Raw genomic sequence first — 21,186 nt, 5'->3', positions numbered from 1 at the left:
CTCTTTCTAGATCAAGCTAATTATTTCAATATGTGTATGCATGTATAACAAGGGTGGGGACATACGGCCGCTTGCCCCATGGCCTCTTGAGGAGGGTGAAGTCCCCTCACATGGGTGGAACTGCTTCATTTCTGATATCTGCTTCTGCAAGGGGCCAAGTGTGTGCTGTTGCCCTCCTGATCTTCCTCGCATTTCCCTGAGATGTAGAACATCGCTCCGGAGCCAAAGCAGCTCCCTGTGGCCCTTCACGCTTTGCAAGAGTGTTGTTAGTAGCTATTTTTTTTTTTTTTTGGTACCAGCTCTCTCGCCTCCTGGCCATTTATTAGCAATGATGGGTTGCCTTTTCCTGTTGCCTTTCCCCAAGTCCCCGAACACATTTTAGCAGTGTCAAGTGCCGCAGCAGGTTGTGGCTGCCCTCGGTTATTGACTGGCTGTAAAAGCCAGGAGGCTTTTTCAGGAGGGTTCACTGAAGCTGGTGATCTCGGTTCAGCGACAGAGGGATTTAGAACTTCAGGTTCCCTTGCTGCACCTGCTTTCTTAGGGAGGGGGAAAAAATGGTTTGGTTTTTTTTTTTTATCACAAACAATGAGAGATGAAAGGCAGAGCTGTTGGCTGCAGAGGAGCGGGATCCCTGTGGTGGGTTCCCTGCCCGGCTCGGCGGCAGAGCCCAGGCTGAGCTCCTGATTGCTCCCATCACAAGCCAACACCCACACTGCGTGTTTTCCATATTTATTTTTTTTTTTTTTAATTTTCACTTGGTTTTGTGCCGTCATTTCTGCTCTCTCCCAAACTGTGCATTTTTTTCTGCGGAGGACACGGTTACTCAAAGCCCATTAGGGTGGTCACACTGAGTCAGAGGAAAAAAATCAGCTCAGCTCGGCGCCGGCGGCGGGTGGCAGATGTCTGGGGAAGAGCAGTGGGACAGGGCGCGCTCGGGGACATCCTTCCCTGCCGTCCCCTCCCGTCACATACTCCCCCAGGTCTCGGCACACTGCTTTTTTGTTTGGCTGCTTTCAAAAATCTTTGGGTTTTGTCTCTGCTGTGCAATAGGAGGCAATTTAACCCCCTGAGCCCGGCACTCTCCCTGGAAGGCTGAGGGCTACCCACCCAGACTGTACGTCCTTTAATCCAGCACCAACTCACCCCTGGGGGAACCTAGTTTAAGCAACCAAAGAATTGAGATCTTGAAGGGCTTGTGCTTGACTACAGGTCCAACAATATATGCAGGGGTGCTTAAAAATCCTGTCTGTTCCTCTGTTTTTGCTAAGACTGCTGCGATGGAGTGGGGGGTCATGATCTGGTGAAGCCCCTGGAGGGCACAATCCCAAGCATTGATACAAGGTACAGCCTCACCCTTCAAACCGTGTCGCCCAGTGTCCCCATCCTGTCCCACCAGCTGCAGGTTCTCCAAGGAAATTCTGCTCCGGCTGCAGGAAAGGATGAAAAATGTGATTTTTTTTCTTTGAGGACTCTCTTCTACTCCTGAAGAGATTAAACCGAAACACTTTGAATTCACTTAAACTGAAGGACCTCAAACCAGCAAGAATATTAGTGAAGCGGGTACTTCACCAAAACTCCACTCACTTTATTTTTCAATATCCTTTAAAAATATTCTACATAATCTATGTACCTTGGGACTGAAAATCCACTTTTCGGTCAAAACTAGTCTTCAGTCTTCTGCTTGATGAAAAGCTGCAGCGTTGCTCTTGCAGTAGGACTCTGTATGAGTGAGAAGCCTTGGGCTCGAGCAGAGAAGTGAGAAAGGAGATATACTGCAGGGAAAACTTGTCGAGAGCTGCTCTGCAGGGTAAAGGGCATTTCTCAGCCGCCTCTCCTCCGCCTCCTGCGACGTGCTGGAGATGATTCATCTCCTCTGCTTGGTCTCAGACAGAGCTGGGGCATCGTGAAGGTCTTCTACAGTGAGAGTTTGCTTGGTCCATAAGAGAAGCGCAGAAAAGTCAGGGAGCAATGGGGAGCGGATAACCGTGGAGACTGTGTTGGTCGGTGCCAAAGAAATGCCCCCCAAAATAAGCAAGCTTTATCAGATTGATGCAGATCTAACACTGTAGGCTGTGACTTCTCCAGGCTTGGAGGGGGAGCAAGCAAAGCTGGCATTAGTCAAAACAGGAATAGAGCTCTACCTAGACCCCAGGAGGGTGCAAAACCTCGCTCAAGGTTGAGCTTGACACCTACAACCTGGACCACTTGACCATCAATCCAGCTGGAGATGCTGGTCTCGGGACCAATCCTATTCTGTCTCTGTCTTCATCTGGTGCTGACTTTCACAGCCTGCAGCACTTTGTCAAAGCCGGTCCGGCTCGCAGAGCTGTGACAGTTTTCCTAGAGCAGAAAGGAATGGTACAAGTTTGAGGTTATTCACAAGGAACCAAACACTTCTTGTTCAAGGTGGGCTTTGCCAAAAGTGATTCAAATTACACCTGATGCTTTGGGCTTCCAGCTCGTATCTCTAATGTTTCTTGCAAGGAAAACTGGAAACTGTTAAGTATGCGTTGGGAAAAAATATCAGTTCATCTTCATCCCTTGCACCCATGGTCTGCACTCCCCAGGGGAGTTGCTCCTGCAATGACCTGGCTTTTGCTCCCCGCTGATTTCCAGCTGTAAGGTGCCCTGGGTCCACGGTGCGTGCCCGTGGGATGGGCTGCGACCACGGCTGAATGTCTGCTACTTGGCTCAAGCCATCTGCGATGAAGTCGATCATAAAACAGAGCATGGAAGTGGGGTGCAAGGTATGATGAGAGCTGGCATTTCTGCCATGAGGCTCACCGTGGGCTAGAAAACAAAAATAGAGTTTGGTTCACTCTCTTCCAGCTAACCTAGGTCTGTTTTTCCCTCTGAGCTCTAAGGAGATTGTCATGTCCCATCTTCCCTCCCTCTCCCCCCCGCCCCGAGTTGCCAGTATTTATTTTTCTTCTCAGGTCTATTCCATAACATGAACAGCATGATGGAAACATGGCAGTTTCGGTCCAAAAAGCAGCATCAGCAGCCCTTGGAGGGAGAAGTGTGCTGAGAGCAGGAATTCTGTTTATGAAGGGTTTCAAGGTTTCAGGCTCCATCCTGCCTTGGAACAAACCCCATAATTTTGCAGTTCTCGAAGAGAAAATTCTCTTCCTCCCACCTCCTTTGCTGCCGCCAAAATCTCTTTGTGTTGCTCAAAACATTTCATTTGCATTTCTGATGTCTTCATTATTCCGCACTTGGACACGAAACTTTAAAACCTCTGAAATGAAAAGGTTCCCTGAAACTATCATGTTACTGCTGTTCTGCAAAATGGTGAAGTAGGAAGCTTTGGCAGTGAATAACCCTCCCCTTCTCCCTCGGCGGATTCTTCTTCCTTGTCACTCTGACTACATCAGTCTAATCCAGAGAGGCATTTTGTGCCTGCAGATAACATATTCCACCCAAATATACCCCCGTGGAGCCCTCTCAGACCAGTCTCCAAAGTATCCTTCACCTGCTCAGCCCCCCCGTACTGGTGCTGCTTCTTGCATCGCACGGGAAGGCCGTTCTCCTTGTACGTGGTCCCAGCAGACAAACTCATGGCCCACGTACGAGGCTGTGATCTCCCAGCAGACCTGAACTGCGTTTGGTTTCTGAATAAGATGCTGAGGCTGGAATCTGCCGGGTGCTTTTTGGGCACGGCTGGGAAGGAACGAGTGTGGTGGTTGCAGGTTGCATCTGATGCTGGCTGAATCTTGAACAATGCTGGTGGGACTTTGGGATCACTTGGATCTGTTCCCAGGTCTTTATCCGTCAATGCCTACTCAATGGCATTTACCAGCCTCGTATTTCATAGCCCCGTCTCCGAAGCCACTCTGTGCATCTTGCTCAGCTCATTAGTCCCTAATCCCAGCACTGGGCACAGCCCAGCAATGATCTGACCTTCTGAGGGGGCAAGACCTTCAAGCCATGCCGCATGCTTGTTCGTGAGGCTTTTGTCCTCTTCATTCAGTACCGTTCAAGTTCCCCTTTCTCATTTAGGAAGTGGTTTCTTGCATTGGTCGTCCTGCAGTCCCCGGCTCCGGGCACATTGGCCCTGCTGCCTCTCCAGGGAGCACATCCCACCTTTTGGAGTTATTCCTTCTGCTTCCAACATTTCCGTTTCCTTCCTGAGCTCTGCTCCAGCCTCTGGACCCTGCAAATTCCAGATCCTGCCCGATCCCTTCTCCTGCTTCTCCCTCAAACATGTGCTGTTGTGCCAGGCTTTGCCTTAACCCTCGAGGTGAGGAGTCTGCAGCCGACATATTTTCCAATGTTGCAGATTGTGAGCTGCCCCAGGGGCATGATAGCAAGGAAATATTAACTTCTGAGGATGCCATGTCCTCTGGAATATGGTTTTCCATGGGGCAATAAAAAGGTGAGGCGAGAGCCATTTACCCTGGCCTCTAGCACTGGAAGGAGGAGTAATGTGCAGCGGAGCCTTGCAGCCGCCTCCGAGGACACACCAGGAGAGGGGAAGAAAGTAAAAAGAAGGTATTTCTCTCCCGAAGCTCAGAGCAAGTGAGGTGTGCATGTGTGAGCTTCCCACACAGTCCCAAGCTCAAGCATAGAGTTTTCCGGTTACTGGGACAAAGGCCTGGAAAGATTTCATCCCCTGCGGTCACAGCACGAGGCGCTGCTATCGGCATCACGGCATGAGAGCCATCATTGGGAACGTGGACATCCATGTCCTTATCGGTTCATCCAAATTGGCCTCTGGGGATTGCAGCAGCTAGTGGTATCTCTCATCTCTGCCCGGGAAATCAGAAAGATTCTTCTGCCAAGCAAATTCAAAGGAGCAAAGTGACAAAATTTCTTTTTGCTCATTTTTTTTTTTTCTTTCTTTTTGGAAAAGCTTTGGAGAAATTTCTCAAAGGGCTGTCTCAGCAACTTCCCTTCTGCTTCATCACTCTGAGCACTGCAACATCATCAAATTAGTCAAAAGAAAACAGTGGTGCCTCTCATTTCTCCAAACAGCCAGATGCTCTTTCCGAGGTGAGGCAGCATCCGAGGCTCTGCCTGTGCACCAGTGGGGGAGGGCAGGATTCCTCTTTCTTTTTTTAAGCAACAAATTTTGCTTTCAGAAAAAAAGATGACCTCAAATGGGGTCCCTTCCCCAAAACTTGCTCTGGATCCAAAAGATTTTGTTAATGCTGAAATAGTATTGAATGGATACGGCAGTGGGACTCAGGTCAGAAGGGATCTCTGGATCCTGGATCTGGCCTTTGGGAGAGTTCAGCCAAACAAGTGCCTCTGAGGACAGATCTTCAGCATTGCTTCCAGTGCCTCAAAGACACTAAAGTGGTGATTTTAAAAATCCTCTTCAATGCCCCAAAGCGCCCAGGTCAGGTCTGACAGTGAGTTGGGAGGATTTCTCCAAAAGCTGCTGGGAGCCGAGGGCAAGCCCCCCTCTCCCCTGCGTAGCTGCAGACCGGGCTGCTCCCACAGCAGCTCCCCGGAGGTGCCCAACCTGGCTGCCTCGAAACACCCCTTGGGGAAACTGCGCCCTCCCCATCGCCCACCGGGAACCCATGAGAACAGCCCTTTGGGCTTTCCTGTCGATAAAGTGCTTTTGGAAACATTATCCGGAGGCTGAGCTCGGGCGCGGTGTTTTGGCCATCCTGCCAGTCTCCTTGAGTGTGTGAGTGGCATCCTCGTATGAATGTGGCAGGTCACCCTGCGTCTCTGCTGGTGTATGCAGAAGCCAAGCCAAGAGAGGAAAATAACTGACCCAAAAGACCCTGTTCCTGTCTGAGCTCGCAAACAAGGCAGTTACAAGAAATGGGCAGGAAATATTTGTAAAATGAAGCAATTGTTTTTTTTTTTCTTTTTTTTAAATCTTTTTTCCCCCATCTGGGGTGAGGCTGTGGCTGCTCTGAATGGGCTTTTCTCTCCCTGTCTGTCTCTAAAAGACAGAGCCGGATACTTCTGGGCAGCCTCATCCGGGAGAGGTCTGCACTAGCTCAGCGCAGGGGCACGCACCCACAGCCCTGCGAGGGACGGACCTCCTCGCCCGACACTGAGCAAACTGTAGCACAACACCAGCACGGACGCGAGAGATACAACGCTTTCAGTCTAATGGCTTTGTTGCAGCTACGCTTGACTGTGCTTTTATAGCAGAGACTAAGGGTGAGGGCAGCACCTTGCTGCCTTGTTCATGCAGAGCCGTAAGTCCATCAGGAATAGCAATACGCAACCCGTTTCTGCCCCAGTTGCAAACATGCAGTGGGATGTGGAGCATTTGCTCCTGAGCATCCAACCCTTAATGCCCACCTGGACTTCACTGTTCCTCAGGACGGTGCCTCTCGCTGTCGGGTGATGCTCAAGGCCAGTGAACAGCAGCAGGGCCCCGCTCCAGCAGTACTTGTAATACATAAAGTAGCCAACTACGGCGATGACTTAATTCAAGCATCTGGTCTTTTTCCATGCCGTTGGCATAGGTACGAGCATTTATGGCTTTGCTGGTGTGCAGACAATGAGATTACGTGTGCAGCCTCCCGGCTGAGACCTCCGGCTGCTGCTGCCGATTGATGGATTCCTCTCCGAGGTTCCCTCATGCCAACAGACACCCGTTTAGACGGGCTTGCAAACACCTTCCTGGAAACAGCGGGTCATGCCAGGTGCCTGCAGGCATATGCTCAGTGCCATTTTGGAGGCGCCTGTGGGATATCTGGCACGCTGGGGTCTGTCTGCCCAAGCCTCTCCTGTCTGCATAGAGGCAAACTCTGTGCCCCTGGAGAGGCACCGTGGTCCCCCAGGAGGCAGGCTCCCTCTGCTAAGTCCCAGGCACCAGTAAAGCCAAGGGATTTCTTCCATCGCCTTATGGATTTAGTGCTTGCGTCTTGATTTTGGGCCAGTTATGGGGAGCAGCACGTTGGGGCTCATCAGCTACAAGAGATGGCTCATGTATGCCCATCATTTCATGTGCTCAGTGGCTCTGTGTTGACCTGCCTCCACTCTCCCTGATATGATGGGGCTCAGGGCAAGAGGGCAGGGATGTGCAGCTGTGGAAATGTGTTTTCTCCAGGAGGTTTAATAGCTGGCCTTGACTTAGGGGAAAGAGCCTGATTTGCTGGATTTTCATCCTGCTAATTCTCTGTCTTGCTGCTGGGAATCCTCTAGATGGAGGTAGGCTGGATGTGTCAAGAGCTTCCCTTTTGGATGGGTTGGTAGAGGGCAGAGTGGGTACTATATGGTTCGTGGTTGTCCCCAGCCCTGGGACCTCCGTGGCTGCTGGGTGCTCCCGGCAGCACTGCCACCGTGTAGCAGAGAGCCGGGACCTGTTGTCTTTGGCTGCTGCTGTGCAGTGTGGTGGGTGGGGTTTCTTCTGTTTTATCTGATTGAAACCCTTTCATGTACTGGTAGGAGCCAAGTCACAAAAGAACAGCTTTCTTTTCCGGGGGAGGGGGGCATAGAAAACCCAGTAAAAACTGCCCCTATAGCACCTGTACCTCCTCGCTTGCACCAAGCTGGCCACTTTCACCCTAAGGCAGCCAATGTTTGGAAGGTGTCCAGGAGCCTAGTGCAATATTTTGGCAGCTGAACATTGCTCTGTAAAGGTGGAAAAATTACAGAAAACCTAGAGCACAGGGAGATCATCTTTAAGTGAAGTGTTTTCCTTAAGCTGTACCTGAAGATATGAGCTGGGGAAGCAAGGAGGGTTGTGAAACTGAATTTATTTGTAGGTATGCATTTTCCCAAGACGGTGTCAAGAGCACCACATTGGTGTGAACTATGTCCTGAGTGCGAGTGTCCTACTTTGGTCGGTGCCCAAAGCCTGCCGTCATTAATGGGAAGGCTCATTATTGACTTTAGCGGGCATCTGGAAGAGTTTTAAGAACTGACAGCAGGAGCAAAACAATTGCCAGAGTGCATTACCTCGATGGTCTATTGAACATGGGCGAAGGCAGTGTGGCTGCGAGCCGTGGGGCTGTGCCGGTCCTGGCCCGTGGCCCCGTGCAGCTCAACCCATGGAGTTCCTTCCCACACGTGGCCTCACCAGGGCGGTCGGCGCCTTCGGTGCGGATGCCGCAGCCTGCCTTCTTTGAATACCACGTCTCTAAACCCCATTTGTTTTTCTCCTTCCTGAGGGCTCATATGGCAGTGGTTTTCCATCACCTGTTTGGATGGCATTTAACAGCCTCACTGACATCCTGCGGTACATTCCCCAGGCAAAACGTGCGCAGTACACTGTGTGCACCGTGAGTTACACCAGTTTCGCCGCACAGGCGAGGGCAGCCAGCGCTGGGGATGTCCTCAGTCCCCCAGCCTCATCAACATCACCAGCTCCATGGAGGCAATCTGTCAGTTTGCTTGAGTAAAATTGCTTGCGCTTGCCGGCATTTGCAGCACCTGTAAAGGTCAGGAAGAGGAGAGCGAGCTGTTTCTCCCTCCTGGGAGCCACCTATTTTTTCTTGGGGTTTTTTTTCCCACTCCTCCGCTCATAAACACCAAGCTGCTCTGCAAACCCAGCTGGTTTTGCTATGAGGTTTTGCTATAAGGTTTTGCTATGAGATTTTGCAGCTGGAAGCGCATGCAGTTCTTTCCCCAGCTCCATGCTTGCTTTCACAGGGCTCCAGTTTGGTTTTTGGGGTGCAGAGGGTCTGGCATGTAACCCCGCTAGAGCCAGCGTCGGGGCAGGGGTTTCCTGTTGTTTTGCAGGCACTGCACTCACCCACGCAGTGAAATTTCTGTTGTGTTTGGGTTGTCCTCACCGTTGTGATTCATTGCCTTGGCCGAGGCAGAGCGTTTCCTCCCCTCCCGCAGGGCGATGCACAAGTTTTTGCTTGGAGCAGGTCCTGGAGACATCGCTCTGGGACCTGGCCCCGTGGTCCCAGCGCTCAGCCACCCTCCAGCCCGCTGACCCAAATGGTTTTTAACCCTTCAGTTTCAGGGAAGGGGAAAACAAGCCACAGAAAACCTTACCGGCTCGGATGGAGAACGACCGTGTCTTCGGTGACCTGTGGGGGAAGAGCAACGTGCCCGTCGTCCTGAACAATCCCTACTCCGAAGCGGAGCAGGTAAGAGCCCATGGCTCATGTTGCTTTGGGCAGGAAGGGGTTTTGGGGGTACGTAACCCATCCTGATGGGCTCTCACACCACCGAGAACCTGCAAGGACTACGTGCACTACCCTGAAGACCTTTGATCACGAGAGCTGGGGTTGATGGAGCATAGAGCCCATTTGGTCCAGAAGCCGAATTCCCTGTGGTTCGGGCAGGGTATAGGTCACTGGAGAACGATGCTCTTCATCCAAGGGGCCAGAGTGGGACGTGAGCGCAGCCAGGGACCAGGACTCTGAAATCTCCCTCGAGACTGTCGTCCCTTTTCGTGGCAAAAAGTCGAGTTGCATTGTTAAAGTTGTTCTGATTCATATGACGGTAATTCAATAGAGCACTTCAGATAATATGTGCCTTTTCATGTCGTCACACTCCATGGACATAAATTCTCAGGCTTCCTTGTCAAAAGTGGATTAACTCCACACTTGTAGCAAAGCCAGAGACGTAAGAAAGGCCCTGCCAGGCCAGAAAGATCACCTCGGGGAAAACATGATGTGCGTGAGCACTGCCAAGCCTGTTTGGGCAAACGTGTCTCCCTGATGGGATTAACCAGCAGCAGGGCAGGATACGGAGGACCAGTTTGGGGACCATTTGCTCTCTTTGCCCCACCGTATTTCTCAGGGTGACATAGTAAGGACTGTTTTCCAAGGGAGGGGAGAAAAGTGATTTAGTGGTCACGTGAAGACTTCTGAGAAGATCAGTATTTCCTCAGCTCAGGAGTGTCCTCAGCAGATACCTCTGGTTGATGCCTCTTCCCAGCTCCAGCGAGCTGCAATGCAACGCTCCTCGCTGACGTGCCTTGTGTGAACCACCACAGGGTGGGTGCCGCTTGTGGTGTGGTTGACAGCAGCGCCCAGCAGCACCTCCCAGGCCATGGCTCTGCCAGTGGACCTTTTCCCATTTCATGGGCGTTTTGCAAGAAGCAAAGCCAGAAGCAGGGGGTGAGGTCACATGAGGTGACATGGTCCCTCCATGGCCATGGAGGTGACATGGTCTTGGCTGCGGTGGTTTAACTCTGCCCACACCTTCATTCCCCCTTTGCCAGGAGCACCGCTGTTTCTCCTGGGACTCCTGAGCAGAATCATGTTCACGTGCACTTTTGCAGCACGCCCAGTGTTGGAGTCTCATGAGACACGTGAGATGTGCTGTGTGGGTGCTGATGCACACACAGGGTGGCTGAGATACTGCTGACCATGCCAGACTTGCTGCATGGTTTTAACCAACCTGGTTGGGTGCTTAGACGCTGTTGGGAGTGATTTCCATCCTCCCCTTGCCTGGCTGCAGCTCAGGATTGCAACCAGATCTCCCAGCAGCATACACAGCGTTACGGTGGGTATCATCCTACATTGGCACACACAAATGGGTGCATCCAAGAGCTGCAACACACTTTGTTCAGCTGCTGGACAGACGTCCCTGGGCAGCCCCATGTCCTGCCACGCGGTTAATGCACTGTGGCAGGTATCACGAGCCCGTCTCGCCCAAGGACAGGTCTCTGCTCTGGTCCCTTTGCCCCAGCTCTGGAAAGACATTGTCTTTCTGCCTCCTTTGCTAAGCTTCTTGCTTGTACGTGCCTGTTACTATAAGCACTTTATAAACTTCCATGTTCAGAGCTTAATTTCTCTCCGTGTTAGGGCTGCCAAAACCCCCAGTCTTAAGCTGCTATTAAACTCTTTACTGTTTTTTTTCTCTAGATGTGCAGCTTTCTTTTTATCCTTCTTATCCCCAAATAGGTATGCCTGCTTTCCTGGAGGCAGTTTGGTTTCCCCCCATGCTCCCTGCAGCCGTTCCCCTGGGCTTGCATGCGGTCAAGGCAACTGAACTTGCAAGCTGCAATAAATGCTGTTAACACAGGGGCAAGTCAAGCCGAGTGTGAGCTTTTTATACATGTTGTTCTTTAAAGCAGGATTTGGTAGATTCACTTGGCCAGGTGGGGAATGCTCACTGAGGCTTGTAAAAAGGTGCTGAAAGACTCATTGGGCATCGATTTTGCAAAATCATGCAGTGTGTTTTGCTTGTTTCCCCGGAGCCCAATCCCCCTGCCCTAAACCTGACTGATGGAAAGATGCTGTGACTGCACCAGCCCAGGTCCTGCCTGAGTCGTATTTCAGTCCGTACAGGCTGATTTGTTAGGAGCTCCAGGGTAAATGGGGGGAGCGTGTGCCCATGTAGCTAGCAGGGGAAGGGAGTCATGTCAGCGCCATGCTTGTAAGGATGATTTACAGCTTTATAAAAGTGAAAAACACACTTTCAGCTAGCGGGGTTAATGCAGTCTGGAAGGAAATGTCAGCATGCCAATATATCTATGACCTGGGCTAATGCTGCAGACCTCGTCCTCCCATAGTCGATGCATTTCGGCAGGGTAATATTTGCCATCATCGCAGGGACTCCTGAAGCCCAGCTGGGACGCAGGAGGAAGGCTGAGGACCTGTAGAACCCACTCGGGTCTGCAAAAAGGGAGATGGTCCCTGCCGTTCTGGCCCCAAGAAGCGCCTGGGGCTGGGTGCGTCTCTCCCCTGCGTCTGTAAGAGCTGCAGACAGCTCGCAAGCTGCACGCTGACGATAAGTGCCAACATGCTCCCTTGTAAAAGATGTTTGCATAATGCATGTGCAGCCCAACTGCTACGTTAGTCTCTCCGTTTGTCCCACTCTTGAGTCACTAATATCACAGCTGCCTAATTAAAACATGAAAGGATCTCACACAACCTCCCTGACAGAACCAGGGGTAATATTTGGCTTCAGCTTTGCCACGCAGGGAAGGCATACACACATACACACAGAGCTCTTTCCCAGTCTCTTCTGGGTGTTGCTCTCTCCACAGCTGCTCTGCGATGCGGTTGCCAGACCTGGGACCTCTGCTTCTTGTAGGTGGTGTCGCTTCGGCTGTTCCAGCCCGGCTGGCATCCCAGGGATTCGGCATGCCTCTGCACCGTGGCTCTCTTTCAGCAAAGATTCAAACTTTGCCAGTTCCTGCAGGGAAAAGACAAAAAAGAAATGGAGCAACTTTGAGAGAGGTTTAAGGTAGAACGTCTGTAGGTAGATGTTAAGCAGCCAATGTCCACCAGCTTGGACCATGAGCTTGCTTGCTCCAAGGATGGGGTCTTTGCTACATCTGCATTTATAACACGCTCTTGGGCCACGCCTGCTCTAGCAAGATGGTGTTTAGCAGCACTCCTCCCAAGCTGCACTGCAGCCCCATCAGCAAACCAAAACTAACTCAGAATAAAAAAGCGGTGCTGGATACAACCAACGCTTTCTGCTTGGTACTTCTAATTTCTACCTGGCAGGTGGAGGTGCAGGTGAGGAGTGGTTTTGTTTGCATTTTTGAGCAGCAGTTTTCAGCTATGTTTTAGCAGTCTCACAGAGCTGCTCGGAGAAATCACACACAGAAGGAAGGTGGCAGATTATCCCCCTTGGTCCTAAAAGTGGCCCAGGTTGGTTCAGAGAGCTCAGGATGCTGTTAGTAGCTCAGGAATGGTTTAATTCTCTTGAAAGAGTAAAACAAGCATAAAAAAAATGACGAAGAACTGCCACTGCCATAATTCAGGTCAGATTCCCCAAAACTGAAAAAAATTAACTTAAAAATAATGCTTTTCCAGGACTATATTTAGGAGGTTCTTTTTATTTACTGCTGGTTTTGAGCTCTGTATGAAGTCTTATGTTTGTTTTCTGCAGCATGGAAAGGGGAAGCTGAGATCCACTGTGTGGTCATCTGGCTTCAGGGGCTAGGACTTCAAAATGCTCCTGGGGAAGATCACAGGATTTGTGACATGAGGAACGTCACAGAGACCCGTGAGAGCATGGTCTGAGGGCGTGCAGAAAGCGGCTTTCGGAAACTGTGAGGACCAAAGAGGGTCCTCCCGAGGGGTCAGGTTATAAAGCTCTCCCTTCCCCTCCATCCTCTGTCTTTTGCTCCCTGTATATGCTTTCAGTGCATGGTATTATGCTGTGAGCCTCAGGCTGCTTGATAGCAAAATCCCTGTTTTCCAGGAAAAAAAGTGTGGAGCATATGGTAAAAACAAGGACCGGAGAAAAAATATGGCCAGCATTGCCACCAGGGCAATGCAGTGGTGTCTGCTCAGCCCAGGCATCAGTCTCACAATCAATCAGGCATCAATCTCTCTCTGCTTCGGAAAAGCAGAGCAATCCTCTGTCTGGCAAAGTAAGAACAACTCAAATCTGGAGCCTCATCTGCTTTTGTCATCCTTGTGGCCCCTGTTGCTTTCCTTCCTGGGTTTGCTCATTAGCAAAAGTGCTTGTTCTGAAACAAGAGCTTCTTCCACCACGTGCCGGCTTTTCTTCAGTTGGTCCTTCAGGCTGTAATGCTGGATTTGTATTATTGCTGCTAGTCCATGAGCTGCAACAGTGACATGAGCCCAGAACCACCAAAAAGGAGGGTCAGACTCTGCACAGCTCTGCTGAAGGCAGTGCCATCTTTAAAAAACCTTGCAGATGGATTAGAAAGGGATACAAGCTACAGGATTCATGTAGGAAGGCTACATCAAAACTCGGCCCGAGCCCAGATCTACCTGGCAGAGATGCAAGCCTTTAAGCGGTGCCAAATATAAGCAGGTTTTGACAGGACGCGCTGGTGTGCAGCCAGGTCTCACCCTGAAACCTGCAGCAACACCATTGCGGTTGCAGTGACTGAATTACACTCTGCTATAAGATCCGATTCCTAGAAGAAACGTCTCTGCTTTCCAGGGCCAGTGCGGATCTCACTGTCCCATGATATGCTGGCAGACACTGATCGCTCTTTAAGTTTTTGAGTGCTTGGGGCGAATAAGCCGCACAGTAGAAATACTAGATATTATCTGTGAAAACATGGGCAAACACAAGCACTTGCAGCCAGCGCTTCTCGTTACAAGCTCTGTGCCGGCTGAGGCTCTTCCTTATGCTGGCATATAACTCAAGGTGTGCTGGATGAGCACACCCTGATGCAGAGTACCAGGGAAGGCTGAGATTCAGAGCTGAGACTGAAATAATCCAACTATGCATAATTCAGCAGCCCTCCCACTTGCATAATTTATCCATCCGTATTCCTACGATCTTCCAGCACTGATATCAAAGGAGACGTGCCTTTGGCTTGCTCGGAGGAACGATCAGCTGTTAGCTCTATCTCACAGTGCTCGTATTAGTGATGCAGAGCTTGGCACGTGTAAAACCTGAGTAGATGATGCTCCTTAAAGAGAAACATCTAATATATATTAGAGAGGTAAGTCTTCCACTGGGAAACCTGAACACAGTGTTCTCCTAAGTCACTTCTGCCTCTGTTTTTTAACTCCTCTTCTACAGGTTTGCCTGTTCTGTAAACAGAGATGACTTCTCAATTGCATTGAGAGTTGGTTGCTCCATTGTAGGATCCCAAATACTGCCAATGTTTGGATCACATACTTGTCTCGCTATATTATCACTAGGATTTAAGCACAGGCATCCACTAACACAGGATGCTTCTTGTTGCTGTGGTCTTTTTCCTGTATCTTGTTGATGAATACTAACCTTGTGCCTGGTCTTCACTGTTGTCCAGCCACCGCCATCCGGGCGGCAGTCCCCAACTAAGAACACAGTGAATGGAAGTCCTTCCAAATGCCCGCGGTTTGTCAAAATCAAGAACTGGGAGACAGGCTCCGTGCTTCACGACACTCTGCACCTCAAGACGGCGATGGTGAGTAGAGTTGATAGGACTGGCCAAAAGTTATCCGAGTGTAATTGAGTGGATCACAGTGTTTCCAAGATGGCTTGACCTAGAAATGCAGAACTGGATGTATTCAGGCCAGTCTTCTTGTCTCCGGTGGTATCTGAATTTCAAACCTCTGATGCAATAAGCTGGGTGAGAGGGAAGCCCATCTGGGATAAATCAGGAAAAGCACATGACTTTATGCCAAGCTGGGGCAAGAATCTAGTGACCCCCAATTGTCCGTATCAGGTGGTACAAGAGATGACTGCATATGCTTGAGCTGTCTCGCACAACTTTACCAATAGGCGTGAAAACAAATAAGCTGGAAATGTCCATGTTTGTCAAATGTGCCACCAACTTCTGCATAGCTAATTGTTGACTTCCCCCAGCCCAGCTCATGTAACCAGAAGTGCTGCAGTAACCCAAGACACGCTTGTCTCCTTCTGTCTCATCAGGCCACCGCATGCACCGAGCAGATCTGCATGGGCTCAGTAATGACCCCTAGCCAGCACATCCGCAAGTCAGAAGATACCAGGACAAAAGAGGAGGTGCTCCTCTTGGCTAAGGACTTCATTGACCAGTACTACTCCTCCATAAAGAGGTAAGTATTGGCTGTAGAAGGTTGCAGGCCCTGGCTGCTGCTTATGCTGAGATGTCACATATGATCTGATCTTTCACACTTGCAAGACAAAGCAGGATGAGACTGTGGTGCTCCACATTCAGCTGCACACGCATGCTTAAGAAAGAAAGAACTCGTGCCCAGGTGGAGAGCAGCAGGATTCCCTGCTCTCCACCTGGGTTGGTGACTGCCATCTCCTCCGTTCCCCACACATGCAGATCTGGCTCCAAGGCCCACATGGAAAGGCTGGAGGAAGTGACCAAGGAGATTGAAGCCACTGATACCTACCAGCTGCGGGACACAGAGCTGATCTATGGAGCCAAGCATGCCTGGAGAAATGCAGCCCGCTGTGTGGGCAGGATTCAGTGGTCCAAGCTGCAGGTGAGCACCAGCACAGCTGGAGACAGCTGGCAGGTTGCTTGCCAAAGGATGCACTGGAGTTTTGGAGAGGCAAAACTTGCTCTTCAAATACCCAGGAAAGCACGGCACAGGTACAGTTGGGGGTGTTCAGCATAGAGCAGCTACGCTCTCCTTGACAGCTTTGGGGATGCACAGGCTGGGAAGTCAGCAGGAGCTGGAAAAACATCTGTGGGGTAGGTGTAGTTGAGGTGTCTGTGTCTGAAACGGGGCCAACTGGAAGGCAGCGCTCTAGGGAAGATTTTCCAAAATCAGATACTGCTCCAATATCTTACATGCTGCTTCCAAAACTGTTGCTCTGCCTGGAGAGCGGCAGCAGGACACACTCATCCTTGGTACAGAGATGCTATGGCAGAAGAAGATTTGGCTCAGTGCCCTTTTGACTAGCTGGAAGTGTAGGGTAGGATCTGAATTAGTGATCTCTAGTGGAATCCCTTGGTACGGAGATGATGTCTCCCTCTGTAACCTGGAGCACAGCTCAAGTGCTGCTGAGCAATTCTTGTGGCTGCTTCACACAGGGTATAGGCACTGCCTGGGGCCAGGAGGCTTGGCCTCCTTCACTCCCAGCTCAGCCTTCAGCTCTTCTCTTCTACTGTTTCTTTTGGCATATCTGAAACTTGGGAGGAGCCATTTCTGCAAGAAGTTATCTTCAAAGCTCCTGTTGACCCTCTTTCCTGGTTTCCCCATCCTTTTGTAGATGCCCCATCCCTGGAAACATTCAAGGTCAGGTTGGATGAGGCTCTGAGCAACCTGGTCTAGTTGAAGATGTCCCTGCTGATTGCAGGAGGGTTGGACTAGATGACCTTTAAAGGTTCCTTCCAAGTTAAACCATTTTAGGATTCTATGGTTCCCCATCCTCTCAGTGGATCTCAGGCCTGACTGATACCTGTCCTATTTCAGCTTTGAGTCTTGATCTACGAGAGGCAAAGAGTAGAAACCAAAACTGTTGGTGGATAAGCCAGGAACAGCAGCAGGTTGAGAGCACTGGATTGAGGAGGTTTTTGCCTGAGCAGCAGATGACTCACCTCTCCAAAGCAGAAGGGGCAGTTGGATTAGGCATCCACGTGTTGTAAAGGCAGGGAACACATAATGATGGAACTTTAGATACCTAACAACTCACGGTGGCCTCTAGGGCTTTCCCCGTGCTGTGTTTCTTCTGCTTGGCTCTGCCCTAGGAGTTGGAGCATCCTGTAGCATCACCACAATTGCTTCCACTCTTTCAGGTGTTTGATGCCCGGGATTGCACCACAGCCCACGGGATGTTCAATTATATCTGCAACCACATCAAATATGCCACCAACAAAGGAAACCTCAGGTGAGCCACCAAGGAGTCAGCAGGGTTTATATCCAAAGGCCTCTGGATGTGTGTCCACCCAGCTCTGGGCCCTGCTGACATTGCCTCCTTTAGCAGCCGCTGCACAACAGGATGGTTGTAGCCAGCACCTGTCCTGGGGAGAGTTAGAGGGACCTGATATCAGGGGAAGGCATCCTGCTGGTCCAAGTATATCTCTTCTTGCTCTCTGTGGGACCTCAAAGGGCAGATTTTCCAATTATTTCTCCTTTGCTATATTCTGCTTTAAATGCAGAGCACGGACTGCTCTTCATATCTATCTCAAACCCTGTGTTAGCAGCCAGCTTCTGCCTGGAGCTGAATTGCTGGAAACACCCCAAATTCCACAGCTGGAGTGCACCTGGCCATGACTTCTTCTGGTGAAGGAAATATAATAAATGTTTGGGGCTTGTCCAAGGCACAAGCAGAGGTGGTGCACAGGGTGGTGGCAGGCAGGGGCAGCACCTTTCCACCACAACACTTTGCCATTCCTCTGATCCCTGTCCTGTGTCCTTGCAACATCCTCAGCATTCACCAGCGCTGCCTCTTCCTTCCAGATCTGCTATTACCATCTTCCCGCAGCGGACGGACAGCAAGCACGACTTCCGCATCTGGAATGCCCAGCTCATCCGCTACGCTGGCTACAAGCAGCCTGACGGCACTATCCTGGGCGACCCCGCAAACGTGGAGCTGACGGAGGTACCAGCTGAAGCCGTCCTTCCTGGGCACTATGGGCATGGGGCTGGTGGGGGCATGCAGAAGCTCTGATCATCCCAGGAGTGAGGAGCACGCTGGGTCAAGCAGGGTTTATTGCACCCACTGCAGTGCCACAAAGTGAAGCTGGATTTGCCCTGCCCTCGGATATTTTCCCAGGAATAAAAGCTGTTGCCATGCATGCAGGAGTTGGCCATAGCTGCACCAAAAGACTCTTATCTCATTTTGCTTTTGCTGCGAAGGGGTCACTTAGTGGTGCTGAGGGAATTGCTGCCGGAGGACATGTGTGCCTACTGCTGACCTGAGCCAGTGGGAATCAGAAATGAGATTTGCCTTTTGCCACTGCCTGTTGGCACTGCCCGCACAGCGCCAGTGCTCTGCTCAGCTCTTCCCAAACTCCTCTGCTTTTCTCACCCATTTTCTCCTTCACCATTACAGGCACAAATAGGGTAAGAAGCTTTTTCAGAGCTGTGATCCTACCTGGGGATCTAGTTCTAGGCTCATTTTCAGCCCAAATCCCCCTTACATGGCCATGGGTTGGCTGTGACAGGCAGCCGCATGTCATAGCTCCCTTGGATGGAGGTTATTACTCGACCGTAAGGGCTGAGCAGAGATGCTGTCAGGAGATGCTGCTCAGTGCCATGCAACTCCCTGCCTGAAATGCTTGAAGAGCAGGTGATCTGCTGGGACTTCTAAACCCCACCTTTGTTTTGCCTGTAGATTTGCATTCAGCAAGGGTGGAAGGCACCGCACGGGCGTTTCGATATCCTGCCTCTGCTTCTCCAAGCCAACGGCAATGACCCAGAGCTCTTCGAAATCCCCCCAGAGCTTGTGCTGGAAGTGCCCATCCGGCATCCCAAGTAAGTCAGAGTAAGCCTGAAACTGCTCGAGGGGATCAGCAGGACTCAGCTCCTCTGGTTGCACCCTAAGCCATCTCCTGTGCTTGGCCTTTCCTTGTTGTGGCTTGGGTGCTTTACCCAAGACCCTCTTTCAGGTCTTCCTTCCACTCTGATGTAAAGCTGGCAAAGCCTGGAGGTGCAAAGCAAGTTGTATGCTTGTCTCAGGGCTGGTTTCCCTTTCCTTGAAGTCTCCCAGGACTTACACCACTCTGTAACACTCATGATATATCACTTTCTCCCCATAAACAGCCCCTAAGGGAGATATTGCCTCCAGGAACCATTCTGCTCACATGTCCTTCAGCCTGGTGGCTGGTAGCAAAGTAACCTCCTCCATTCCCCTGCCTGTATTGGGCAGGGGAAGACCAGCTGGTTGCCTAACCCTGTTGTATCCTGGCAGGTTTGAATGGTTTAAGGACCTGGGCCTGAAGTGGTATGGTTTGCCAGCAGTTTCCAACATGCTCCTCGAGATTGGTGGCTTGGAGTTTTCTGCCTGCCCCTTCAGCGGCTGGTACATGGGCACAGAGATTGGGGTCCGGGACTATTGTGACAACTCTCGCTACAACATACTGGAGGTAATTCGCCCTCCTTGAGGAGGCTGGGCACTCCTGGGGTGCAGTGGCTGTGTGTGAAGTTACTGGGGAGCAGGCAGGACACTGGGAGAGTGTTGCCTTGGGTGGGAGAGTACGGGATATCCAAGTCTCCCTTAGACAGAGCAGTTATGTTCTCCTGGAGCCACATGGCCAAGGGTGTGATGGACTGGCAAGTTTTGTGTCCAGTGGGGCCAGCTGTATCTCTATCAGTGAGCGCGATGCCTTTTGAGCTCCCCATAGACTTCTCAATGCATCTTATGGATCAGCAGGCACCTGGTCATGTGCTTGATTGAGGTCAAGTGCGAAGACGTAGAGGGGCTGAGAGGGTGCTGAGGCACTTGGTGACTCCTCAGGGGCACGCCTGCTCATGGGGACCCTCCAGCTGGCCCCTCTGGAGCACTCTGCCATGGCTCAGGGACTTCCCACGCTGGAGACAGGGTGAGTCAGAGACAAAGCCAAGCCATGGGGAGGTGCTGGTGCAGGGGATCTGCACCCAACAAGGGTGACTCCTTTGCCCTTCCAAGAGGCATGCTGTGTTACTTGGAGGGGCTGCATCCCTCCCCAGTCACTTGAAAACCAAAGGGGCGAGAGCGAGTGTGTGTGTGTGTATGTGTCCATCTGTGATAGTGTCTGGAGGAAGGACTCCAGGTAGAAGAAATGGTCTGAGAAAGAACAGAATTTGGGAGCAGCAGGGGATCTGGCATGGGAAGGGGTGCAGGGGGTCTGCTTCTCCCAGGACATGGATCACCACCATCTCCTGCTGTCCCACGGGCCCACCCATCTCCTCTCCTCCCACAAAGAGCAATTGCTCTTGATGGCCCTTTTCAGCAGCATTTAGTCATCTTCCTGTGCCCCGGGGGAGGAAGGGAGGGCAGACTGGCCTTGCTCCTGTCATGGAAAGGAAAAGGCAGGACCACATCTTCTCAGAGGAAGGCAAAACATCAGCCCTTCGTTGCAAGTGTGCTGCCCTGCCCTGCGGGTGCCTTGTGTCAGCCTGGGTCCCTGCTCTGGCTTCCCCTCCCCAAGCAGAGATCTTCAGTCCTTGGTTCTTGGCCATTAAAAGTGTTCACCTTCTACCATGTTTTGTTACAGCAAGTGGCCAAGAAAATGAATCTGGATATGAGGAAAACATCTTCGCTGTGGAAGGACCAGGCCCTGGTGGAGATCAACATTGCTGTGCTGTACAGCTTCCAGGTACCTGAGTAGCAGGACTCTGTTGAGTTTGGGTCAGGCTTGAGGGACACAAGAATTGGATAGGACAAGGATGGAGATATCTGCCCAAGGACAATGGCAGCAGCTGATACACCCAGCTGAAATTGTGCTGTGCATTCCTAGTTTTGGGCTGTTCCAGGAGCCTGCAGTGAAATTTAATAATCTCTGTGCCCTGGGTGTTGCAAAGACATCGGTACCAGCCTCTGAGCTCTGCTGGTCCAGAGGGAGTGCACCAAGGGGGCAAGACCCAGCCCTTCTGTGCCATCCATGAGGCAAAAATTGGCCCAGGTTCTCCTCTCACTTGCATTTAAAGGTTGAGTAGCAAAACTAGTCCTTGGCATCCCAACTTCAGAGGATGGAAGCTGGGATCCAGAGCTGGATCAGAACTGCTCCTTGAGTTGTGCAAGCCATGGAAGAGTTCCCCAAGGGGCTGAGCAGGGGATGCTCCATCCCATTCATACCATCTTAGTCTTTGCTTGGCCCATGACAAATAACAGGAGGAACAGCCATCCCATAGCGCATCTACTCAGGAAGGACAAGGGCAGCTTCTCAGCCCTGGAAAATGGCATTGCTTGGTGCCTGTGCTCCTTGGGAAGACCAGGGTCAGCAGCCACCCGGTGTCATCTCCAAAGCTACAGTCCTGTCAGACCATGGGAGTGAGGCATATTTGAGTCAAA

At 51.2% G+C, this 21,186-nt stretch overlaps 1 protein-coding gene across 2 annotated transcripts in view; it reads left to right on the top strand.

The window, feature by feature from the left end:
- NOS1 (nitric oxide synthase 1) overlaps positions 1-21,186 on the top strand; it is a 59,023-nt gene that overhangs the window by 12,734 nt on the left and 25,103 nt on the right. For both annotated transcript variants that reach the window (XM_087768760.1, XM_087768761.1), the window contains exons 3-11: positions 8,885-9,017; positions 14,579-14,716; positions 15,184-15,329; positions 15,566-15,728; positions 16,988-17,079; positions 17,652-17,793; positions 18,529-18,668; positions 19,105-19,279; positions 20,390-20,491. In XM_087768760.1, the coding sequence (XP_087624886.1) occupies positions 8,885-9,017; positions 14,579-14,716; positions 15,184-15,329; positions 15,566-15,728; positions 16,988-17,079; positions 17,652-17,793; positions 18,529-18,668; positions 19,105-19,279; positions 20,390-20,491 (1,231 nt within the window). The remainder of the gene's footprint in view (positions 1-8,884; positions 9,018-14,578; positions 14,717-15,183; positions 15,330-15,565; positions 15,729-16,987; positions 17,080-17,651; positions 17,794-18,528; positions 18,669-19,104; positions 19,280-20,389; positions 20,492-21,186) is intronic.

The sequence above is a fragment of the Nipponia nippon genome, unplaced genomic scaffold (assembly GCF_047370975.1).
Source record: "Nipponia nippon isolate SJK-2023a ecotype South Korea unplaced genomic scaffold, ASM4737097v1 scaffold_30, whole genome shotgun sequence".
Lineage (NCBI taxonomy): Eukaryota > Metazoa > Chordata > Aves > Pelecaniformes > Threskiornithidae > Nipponia > Nipponia nippon.
The sequence above is the reverse complement of the archived record's forward strand: the minus strand, read 5'-3'. Positions and strand labels throughout refer to the sequence as shown.